We start from the raw sequence: 11,084 nt of genomic DNA, 5'->3' as shown, positions 1-11,084 counted from the left end.
TTCAGAGCCGAACAGGAATGTGGGTATGACAACGGCTCTGTATACGCTAATCTTTGTGAGGTTTTTCAGTTGGTTGTTTTTCCAGACTCTTTTATGTAGTCTTTCAAAGGCGCTATTTGTCTTGGTGAGTCTGTTGTCTATCTCGTTGTCAATCCTTGCATCCGATGAAATGGTGCAGCCGAGATAGGTAAACTGGTTGACCGTTTTGAGTTTTGTGTGCCCGATGGAGATGTGGGGGGGCTGCATGCAGATATAACACACATACAGACAAACAATACATATGCAGAGCAAGTATTCATATACACAAATAAATCAATCAATATTGTTTCATAAATATGAGAGTCTCGGATGGTCAGTGTGAGTCGTTCCTTTGGTTGTTCAACATTCTCACTGCCCGTGGGAAGAAGCTGTTCCTCAGCTTGATGGCGCTGGCTCTGATACACCTGTATCTCTTCCCTGACAGGAACAGCTAAAAAACACAGTGTGCAGGGTGGTAGGGGTCCTCAATAATTTTGGGCGCCCTCTTCGGACAATGATCACAGTAGATCAAGTTGACGTGGAGGGAAGGGGAGGGAGAGCCATGATCCTCTCTGCCACTCTTAGGGTTCGATTCACTTCTCTGCTGCAAATGTACCACACTGTGACAAAGCCAGCCAGGACGCTCTCGATTGAGCTCCTGTAGAAGGTTTGGCATGATGGTGGCTGGCTCCAATCTTCCCAGGAAGTGTCGTCACTGTTGCGCCTTCCTGACAAATGAGGAGATGTCATGTATCCACAATAGGTCAATAGTTAAGTGAACTCCAATGAAATTGGTGCTCTCTATTACAGAGTTATGTGTAATTGAGTGTGTTCGTTCTGGTCCTCCTGAGGTCCACAATCATCTCCTTCATCTTGTTCACATCAAGATTTAAGAATAGTTGAAAACAAAATACAGACTTTAAAATATTAATGAAAAATGTACTAGTTAAAAAAAATTAAATGCATGACAGCATTTAAAAATAATTAAGAACATTAAACTAAATCAAAAAATTGAATAGCAAGACTGGACCATATGGAATCCAGCAACACCATGCCTGCACTGATCTTGATGCCAAGCCCTAACTGGTCCCATCATGGTGTGTATCCTGCACCCAGCCTGTTCATGTGTCTGTCAAAATCCCTTTTAAACAACATCATCATACCTGTTTCCACCACCACCACCATCAGCATCCCGTTCCAGGCACCTCCCACAAAAATAAGCTTGTCTTTCCTTTAAACTTCTCCCTCTGATCTTTCAGCTGCATCTTTCTCAGTAATGGGAGTTATTTTAAAATGGTATTCGCATTGTCAAACAATACTAACACCGACATTTGCACCCACACCTCCTCCCTCACCACCATTCGGGGCCCCAAACAGTCCTTCCAAGATTTCACCTGTGAATCTGCAGGGGTCATCTAGTGCATCTGGTGGTCTCTTCTACATCAGAGAGACTGGGTGTAGACTGGCACTGCCGCAATAGCGTTGATCTCCCATTTTAATTCCTTGCCCCATTCCCCTGACATGTCCGTCATGTACTGCCAGACCGAGACCACCTGCAAATTGGAGAAACAACACCTATCTTCCGTCTGGGCACCAGCCAACCGGGTGGCATTAACATCGACCTATGGGGTTTCTGTTAGCAGCCACCACCCTCGTCTCTCCCTTTCCCCTCTCCCTATGTCTCCTTTCCACTAGCTTTGTCTCTCTTTCCCTTTCCCTATGTTTCCAGCTCTGTGTTCACAAAGCCACCCTATCTTCCAATAAATTCTCTCCTTTCCTCTCTTGTCCTCTGTCTCCATATTCAATTCTTGCCTTTGTCTGTCCCCTGCCCTTTCTTCCCTTCTCCCCCAGCCTGCCTGCCTTTTGCTCATACTTTGAGGAAGACCTCAGGCATTTCTCAAGATATATAAACATTGGTTATAATATCTTTGCCTACCATGGACGCTGCGAGACCTGCGGAGTTCCTCCAGCATTTTTGTGTTCTTAATGTTAACATCTTTTATTTTTAAAAATATTTTTATTGACATTTATTCAATAGAAAAAAATGAACAAAACAATTATATGTGCTAGTAAAAAAAGTTACAATAATAATGTGTAGAAATTCAGAAGTACAAGAGCATAGCCATAATGATATAATAGAGTCGAACAAAAGAGAAAAAAAAACAAAAAAAAAATAAATTCTAAACCCCTTCCCTTAAGCAAGGGTGACATTTAAAAAATTCAAGTGGCATAATCTTGGGAGAGGGACAGCACCGTACCAAAATTTCAATTCAACACTAACTCTTAAGGTTATGGCAATAAGTCAATAAACGAGCCCCATGTTGTTTGGAATTTGATATTTGAATTAATAAACAGCATATCTAATTTTTTTCCCAAGTTTAACCAAGGCAGAATATCCCTCAGCCATTGTGCATGTGTGGGTGAAATATTATCTTTCAATTTGATCAAAATTGGCCGTAAACGGAGAAAAGGATAAAATATGACATAGAAACATAGAAGATAGGAGCAGGAGTAGGTCATTCGACCCTTCGAGCCTGCTCCGCCATTCAACGAGATCATGGCTGATCTTAAAGTTCAGTACCCCGTCCCCGCCTTCTCTCCGAACTGAAGTATTCTAAAAAGAGCTATTAAAAGGTCAGGTTCCAATGTTAATTTAAAAGTAACCGATAGAGTTTGAAAAACTTTTCTAAGCTAGGGCAGGTCCAGAACAAGTGAATTAAAAGCCCCTTTCACTATTGCACCCCAGCAATAGGAATGGAGGTTTGGCCTTTCGCACTAGACCACTCCTGACTAGGACACTGAACGCTTTCACACTTACAAGGGTTTATCCCCAGCTTTTGGTCTGTTCTACCTTTAATAGGAAGTGCCTGCAATGTTGCTGCCCGTTTCACACTTGCCAGATGACGGGAATTGTACTAGGGGTCGAGGCCGGCAATCCCCGGTGTGAGATGATGTCATTTCAGACTTGCCACTTTAAAGGCCGATTAGTGTTCGTTTCCTGGGATCACTTGCAAGAGTGAAAGGGGCTAAGGAGGCTTCACCTTGTTTACATTTGTAACATCGACGATTTATGTCCGGATAAAAATGAGGCAGTTTAACTTTAGACATATATGTTTTATGAACCACTTTAAACTGCAGCAGGCAATGCGTGCACAAAAGAATGCATTCCACACCTCATTGGACATTAAAAGGTTCAAATCTAGCCTATTAATTAAAATCAAGAATGCCTGGGAGAAAAATCAACATCTATAGCATTTAATTGCAGAGGGACAAGTGGTAGCATGCAGGCACAATTACAACATTCAAAAGACACTTGGATAGGTGCATGGAGAGAAAAGATTTAAGATATATGGGCCAAACACAGACATATGGAAGTTAATGAGAGGGATAGATAGAGTTGATGTGGATAAGCTTTTTCCATTCAGAATAGGACAGATTGAAACAAGAGGGCATGAGTTCAGAGTTAAGCAAAAGTTTTGAAGTAACACGAGGGGGTACTTCACTCAGAAGGCTGTGTGGAATAAGCTTCCCGGTGAAGTAGTGGTGGCAGGGTCAATTTTGTCATTTAACAAAAAATTGGATGGGAGAGGAATGGAGGGTTTTAGGCAAGGTGCAGATAGGTGGGACTAGAAGAGAGTATTTAGTTCGGTGTGGACTATAAGGGCCAAAATGGTCTGTTTCTGTGCTGTAAATGTGTGGGATGTGTATTTTTTTATTTTACAATTCTTTTATTGGTTTAACACCATATTCTTAAAAATTTGTTTTGGGTGGATTATGGAACCAATCAAGTGATATTTTGAGAATAATTTTAAGGTCATTGTATTTGTATCTGCCCTATAGGACAACCTCTTTTTTGGGGTCCTTCAAGTATTGCCTTATTCACCAAAATATATGATAGATCTCACATTTATTGTCAGAGTACATGCATTACATCACATACAACCCTGAGATTCCTTTTGCTGCCGGCGAGGCAGAATCAACACTTATTGGTAGTGCAAGAAAAATTGTACACAATATACACATGTAAACAGATTTTTAAAAATGTAAACAAGCTGACTGTGAAATACAGAGAGAATAAAAAAAAAATCAATAAACTGCAAGTCCTTAAATGAGTGAGTATATTGTTGGAGTCTGATGGTGGAGGAGTAGAAGCTGTTCCTGAACCTGGTGGTGCGAGTCTTGTGACACCTGTACCTCTTTCCTGACGGCAGCAGTGAGAACAGAGTGTGTGCTGGGTGGCGCGGATCCTTGATGATCATGGCTGCCCTCTGATGGCAGCTTACCCCGTTGGTGTTCTCGATGGTGGGGAGGGCCTTGCCTGTGATGTCCTGGGCTGGCTCAGGAGTAGAGGTGTCCCCATACCAGACTGTGACGCACCACCACACCTTCTGCAGAAATTTGCCAGCATCTCACGTGGACAACCAATAGCTCAAGCAGACAACTTTAATGCAGGAGAATGGGATTGAAAGGAAAAATAGTTGGCACCTTTTAAGAAGCATGCATTGGAAATGTCCTGACTTTTAATGGACTGCAAAGTTGAGACAGAAATTCAACCACTGCCTTGATCCCAATAGTGTGTTTAGTGCACAGAACATGCCAGAAATGCAATAAAATCAAAATACATCTTGCAATTAAAATTAATTAGCATAAATGTATCGAGATCTTGCCTCTATTTTAATGAATGACTAACTGAATAATATTGAGAGCTCCCAACCTCATCATCATGGCATCGAAATGTGCAGCAACAAGGGAGTCACGTGAGGTGCTGCCGTAAAGCGTGGTCGCTGAGGTGATGTCACAAGTGTCGTACGCACGCTGGTCGGCGAGAGTGGGTTCGGCAACAGGCCGATTCTTTCCGTCCCGATCCGACCAAATGGACAACTCGGGGACCGGCGGGGGCTTGCGGGCCGGCTTCGGGCTCTTCGGCGGCGGCGGCGGGGGAGGAGCAGCAGCCGGAGGCTCGGTGGCTGATTATTCCCAGCCCGACCTTTCCCGTGTCCCCTGTGAGTATGGCGCGGGAAGGCCGCGAGCCTGGGGCCTGGAGGGGAGGGAGGGAGGGAGGGGGGGTGCCTGGAGGGGAGGGAGGGAGCCTGCCTGGAGGGGAGGGAGGGAGCCTGCCTGGAGGGGAGGGAGGGAGGGAGGGTGCCTGGAGGGGAGGGAGCCTGCCTGGAGGGGAGGGAGCCTGCCTGGAGGGGAGGGAGCCTGCCTGGAGGGGAGGGAGCCTGCCTGGAGGGGAGGGAGCCTGCCTGGAGGGGAGGGAGGGAGGGAGGGTGCCTGGAGGGGAGGGAGGGAGGGAGGGTGCCTGGAGGGGAGGGAGGGAGGGAGGGTGCCTGGAGGGGAGGGAGGGTGCCTGGAGGGGAGGGAGGGTGCCTGGAGGGGAGGGAGGGTGCCTGGAGGGGAGGGAGGGAGCCTGGAGGGGAGGGAGGGTGCCTGGAGGGGAGGGAGGGAGGGAGGGTGCCTGGAGGGGAGGGAGGGAGGGAGGGTGCCTGGAGGGGAGGGAGGGAGGGAGGGTGCCTGGAGGGGAGGGAGGGAGGGAGGGTGCCTGGAGGGGAGGGAGGGAGGGTGCCTGGAGGGGAGGGAGGGAGGGTGCCTGGAGGGGAGGGAGGGAGGGTGCCTGGAGGGGAGGGAGGGAGGGTGCCTGGAGGGGAGGGAGGGAGGGTGCCTGGAGGGGAGGGAGGAGGGGAGGGAGGAGGGGAGGGAGGAGGGGAGGGAGGAGGGGAGGGAGGAGGGGAGGGAGGAGGGGAGGGAGGAGGGGAGGGAGGAGGGGAGGGAGGAGGGGAGGGAGGAGGGGAGGGAGGAGGGGAGGGAGGAGGGGAGGGAGGAGGGGAGGGAGGGAGGGAGGGGTGCCTGGAGGGGAGGGAGGGAGGGAGGAGGGGAGGGAGGGAAGGAGGAGGGGAGGGAGGGATGGGTGCCTGGAGTGGAGGGAGGGAGGGAGGAAGGGAGGGAGGGAGGGGTGCCTGGAGGGGAGGGAGGGAGGAGGGGAGGGAGGGAGGGGAGGGAGGGAGGGAGGAGGGGAGGGAGGGAGGGAGGAGGGGAGGGAGGGAGGGAGGAGGGGAGGGAGGGAGGGAGGAGGGGAGGGAGGGAGGGAGGAGGGGAGGGAGGGAGGGAGGAGGGGAGGGAGGGAGGGAGGAGGGGAGGGAGGGAGGGAGGAGGGGAGGGAGGGAGGAGGGGAGGGGAGGGAGGGGTGCCTGGAGGGAGGGAGGGAGGGAGGAGGGGAGGGAGGGAGGGAGGGGTGCCTGGAGGGGAGGGAGGGAGGGAGGGAGGAGGGGAGGGAGGGAGGGAGGGGTGCCTGGAGGGGAGGGAGGGAGGGAGGGGTGCCTGGAGGGGAGGGAGGGAGGGAGGGGTGCCTGGAGGGGAGGGAGGGAGGGAGGGGTGCCTGGAGGGGAGGGAGGGAGGGAGGGGCCGGGGGGGGTTGAGGGCCCGAGGGGGGAGGTTGAAGGACGGGGCCTGGGCCCGAGGGGGAGGGGGTTAAGGTGCGGGGCTTGGACCCGGGGAGATGGAGTGGGGGGGTGGGATTGGGGGACTGGGGTGGTGTTACTGAAAGTGTTCCCACAAATGCATGAGCTAATTACTGCATCAAGTTTTAAAAATACAACTGCCTACTTCGGCTGTAAGTATGTGCACTTATACAATAGGAAAGTGAACGGTAATGTACTTTAGAAGAAGTAGATGGGGTGAATTTATTTAGATGGGATGAAAATTTGAAATTCTGAGTTACAGAGGGACTTGGAAGTCCTTGTGCTGGATCATCATCATCACGGCCCATCCTTTCGCGGGTGAAGATGATCTCGGTGCCTTGTAGCTTCACAGAACTTTATGTAGTTGTTGGCACATTGTGATGTGTCACTGCGAATCGCAAAATGCCATGCAGAGCGTTTTTTAAAAATTTTGCGAGGCCCTCCCAGTCAGTATGGTTGACATGGAATGACTGGAGATCGCACTTGATTATGTCTTTGGAGTGAAGATGTGGGTGGCCAACAGGGCGGGAGCATCTGGTAGCCCAACGTAGAGGACATCTTTGCGCAGTCAGCTGTCCTCCATATAGACAATGTGGCCAGCCCACCGCAGGCAGTGAGCGCAGATGATTGGGTAGAGGTCCGTATTTCCATTCTCCTCCAGGACTTGGATGTTTGTATGGAATGCGTTAAGGCGGTGTTCTTTCTTTATGTATGTGACCCAGGATTTGAGGCCATAAAGAAGCGTACTCAGCTAGCAGGCCTCGTAGACTTGGATCTTCAACTTGGTGGAGAGGTGGTAGTTATCCCACACGCTGGCACGGAGGCGTCCAAAGGTAGTGGATGCTTTTCCCAGGCGTGTGTCCATTTCTGCATCGAGTGAGTTCATTGTTGTCATGGTGGAGTCCAAATAGCAGAATTTCTCTATGTTGGTGAGCACTGACCCATTGATGGAGTGTCGTGGGTTTGTTGGCAAAAGACAACCGTCTTGCCCAGGCTGATTTTCAGACCAAATTCAGTGCAGGCAGATGCAAATACATCGCACAACACTTGCAGCTGTGGCTGGGAGTGAGCTACAAAGGCAGCATCATCTGCATAGAGCTGTTCTCGAATCATAACTCTTCTGATTTTGGTCTTGGCCCAGAGCTGTGACAAATTAAAAAGTTTTCCGGAGCTCCTTGTGTGCAGGGCTATGGCTGAAGCCTCCAGAAAGGCCCAGCGCAGAAGAGCAGAGAAGAAAATGACAAACAGAACTGGAGCAAGTACGCAGCCCTGTTTTATGCTGCAGCTGATTGGGAACTCGTGCTGGATACCCTCACAGTATCTTGTACTTGATGAAGGGCTCAAACCTGAAATGTTATGTGTTTTTTATACACTACACTGTTGACCTGCTGGATTTCTCCAGCATTGTTTTTACTTCAAATACAGTGCCTGCAGACATATGTGATGGATGTGTTGATAATAGTTGAAGTTAACATTGAATTGTATATCTTCAGTTATGTAGTGGGCTTGGTTACACAGAACATTTGACACATTATAACACTAAGAGAGAACAAGAGCAGATTTGATGGGTCAAATGGCATACTTCTATTCTTTTTTCTTAGCTTATGAAGATGTTAGTTTGGATATGCCAAGTGCAGCAGACAAGCCAATAATGGAATTAAAATGGATCACCATGGATGTCAAGACAGTGTGTGCTTTATAGGAACAGTGTTCGATACATTCAGTCTCCAGATCCACTTGAGTGACAGGTGCTAGACTGCAAAATTAAATGTTGGAACTGGAGGGATTTTGCAAAACAGACTGAAGCTGTGTGATGTCGGGTCACATGGGAAAAGAGGCAGAAAAAAGATGACTGGAGGAGTTGAGAAGACCCTGTGGTACACAGAAGTAAATCAAATCTCTAGAAAGAGAGGGAGATACTGCTCTGTACTATATTGCAGTAGCAGGAATAGGAGAAGAGTCCCTGTGGGACACACTGGTGTTAGATCTTTGTGAACCAAAGGGTTGAATTCCAGTAACCAGAATAGGTGTTATGTGACTCGTAACAAAATGATTGGATTTCAGAAGGGAGACCACTTTTGAAGATAAAGGGTGCAGCCTCATAAAGGAAAGAAACTCCAGAACTCTAAAGAAGCAAAGGGGGAGTTGAGATCACCAGCGTAAGAATTTAAGAAGAAATCTCTTCCTGGGAAAATAGCTCAACAAGATTTGTGAGTTTGAACAGACTGAATCAGTGTTAACAAACACTTAATTACAGTTTTTTTTTAATTTTTATTTTTCACACCATAAACCACATTGACCAAGATGCATACATTTTCCTTTTCAAATATATACAGTGTCATTTTCTCCCCCCCCTCTCTCCTCCCATCCCACCCTCCCTACCCCCCCCCCATTCATTTAAAGTACAAAATCTAAGATGCATTAAACCAGTCCAACTATGTTGTCAATCAATAAAAATAAACAAGAAATTCCAGAGTCAGTTCTTTTCATTTCCTTCTCCTTTCGTTATTTTAGGTGATAGATGTCCCCGGTAGGTTTTCTCTATTGTGTTTCATGTATGGCTCCCATATTTGTTCAAATATTTCAATATTATTTCTTAAACTATATGTCATTTTTTCTAATGGAATACATTTATTCATTTTATATACCATTGCTGTATTTTCAAATTATCTTCTAATTTCCAGGTTGACATAATACATTTTTTTGCTACGGCTAGAGCTATCTTAACAAATCTTTTTTGTACACCATCCAAATCAAGTCCAAATTCTTTGTTTTTTATGTTACTTAGGAGGAAGATCTCTGGGTTTTTTGATATATTGTTTTCTGTAATTTTATTTAATATCTGGTTTGGATCTTCCCAAAATTTTTCTACTTTCTCACATGTCCAGATTGCATGAATTGTTGTTCCCATTTATTTTTTACAGCGAAAACATCTGTCAGATACTGTTGGGTCCCATTTATTTAACTTTTGAGGTGTAATGTATAGCCTGTGTATCCAGTTATATTGTATCATACGTAACCTCGTGTTTATTGTATTTCTCATAGTTCCAGAGCATAACTTCTCCCATGTTTCCTTCTTTATCTTTATATTTAAATCTTGTTCCCATTTTTGTTTAGTTTTAACATTTGTTTCCTCATTCTCCTTTTCTTGTAGTTTAATATACATATTTGTTATAAATTTTTTGATTATCATTGTATCTGTAATCACATATTCAAAGTTACTTCCCTCTGGTAACCTCAGACTGCTTCCTAATTTGTCCTTCAAGTAGGATCTCAGTTGGTAGTATGCCAACACTGTATCTTGAGTTATATTATATTTATCCTTAATTTGTTCAAAGGATAATAATTTATTTCCTGAAAAACAATTTTCTATTCTTTTAATCCCTTTTTTCTCCCATTCTCTAAAGGAAAGGTTATCTATTGTAAAAGGGATTAACTGATTTTGTGTCAGTATTAGTTTTGGTAATTGGTAATTTGTTTTATTCTTTTCTACATGAATCTTCTTCCAAATATTGAGCAGATGATGTAATACTGGAGAACTCCTATGTTGTACCAATTTTTCATCCCATTTATATAATACATGTTCTCCCCTATTTTATCTAGTTCTAATCTAGTCCAATCTGACTTTTCCCTTGTTTGATAAAAATCTGATAGGTATCTTAATTGTGCGGCTCTATAATAATTTTTAAAGTTTGGCAGTTGTAAGCCTCCTTGTTTATACCATTCTGTTAATTTATCTAGTGCTATCTTCGGTTTCCCCCCCTTTCCATAAAAATTTCCTTATTATTTTCTTTAACTCCTTGAAGAATTTCTCTGTCAAGTGTATTGGCAATGCCTGAAATAGGTATTGTATCCTTGGGAAAATGTTCATTTTAATACAGTTTATCCTTCCTATTAGTGTTAGTGGTAAATCTTTCCAATGCTCTAAATCGTCTTGTAATTTTTTCATTAGTGGATAATAATTGAGTTTATATAGATGGCCGAGGTTTTTATTTATTTGTATACCTAGGTATCTTATTGCTTGCATTTGCCATCTGAATGGTGATTCCTTCTTAAATTTTGAGAAATCCGCATTATTCATTGGCATTGCTTCACTTTTATTTACGTTAATCTTGTAACCCGACACTTCTCCATATTCCTTCAATTTCTTATATAATTCTTTTATTGATAATTCTGGTTCTGTTAAGTATACTATAACATCATCTTCAAATAAACTGATTTTATATTCCTTGTCTTTTATTTTTATCCCTTTTATTTTATTTTCTGTTCTTATCAATTCTGCTAGTGGTTCTATAGCTAACGCAAACAATAAGGGTGACAGTGGGCATCCCTGCCTTGTTGATCTGCTTAAATTAAATTGCTTTGATATATATCCATTTACTGTCACTTTCGCCAATGGCCCCTTATATAATGCTTTAATCCAATTAATATACTTCTCTGGTAAACTGAATTTTTGCAATACTTTGAATAAATAATTCCATTCTACTCTGTCAAAGGCCTTCTCTGCGTCTAAAGCAACTGCTACTGTTGGTGCTTTACTCCCTTCTACTGCATGAATTAATAAATTTACAAATATTGTCTGTTGTGTGTCTTTTTTTAATAAATCCA

The 11,084-nt window shown here is 45.0% G+C and overlaps 1 protein-coding gene across 2 annotated transcripts in view; it reads left to right on the top strand.

Annotated features, from left to right (window-relative positions):
- Window positions 1-4,775: 4,775 nt before the first annotated feature.
- Window positions 4,776-11,084, top strand: part of LOC138736354 (mitochondrial import inner membrane translocase subunit Tim23-like) — a 42,851-nt gene continuing 36,542 nt past the window's right edge. For both annotated transcript variants that reach the window (XM_069885727.1, XM_069885728.1), the window contains exon 1: window positions 4,776-5,021. In XM_069885727.1, the coding sequence (XP_069741828.1) occupies window positions 4,811-5,021 (211 nt within the window). In that variant the 5' untranslated portion in view covers window positions 4,776-4,810. The remainder of the gene's footprint in view (window positions 5,022-11,084) is intronic.

This window comes from Narcine bancroftii, chromosome 6 (genome assembly GCF_036971445.1).
Source record: "Narcine bancroftii isolate sNarBan1 chromosome 6, sNarBan1.hap1, whole genome shotgun sequence".
Lineage (NCBI taxonomy): Eukaryota > Metazoa > Chordata > Chondrichthyes > Torpediniformes > Narcinidae > Narcine > Narcine bancroftii.
The sequence above is the reverse complement of the archived record's forward strand: the minus strand, read 5'-3'. Positions and strand labels throughout refer to the sequence as shown.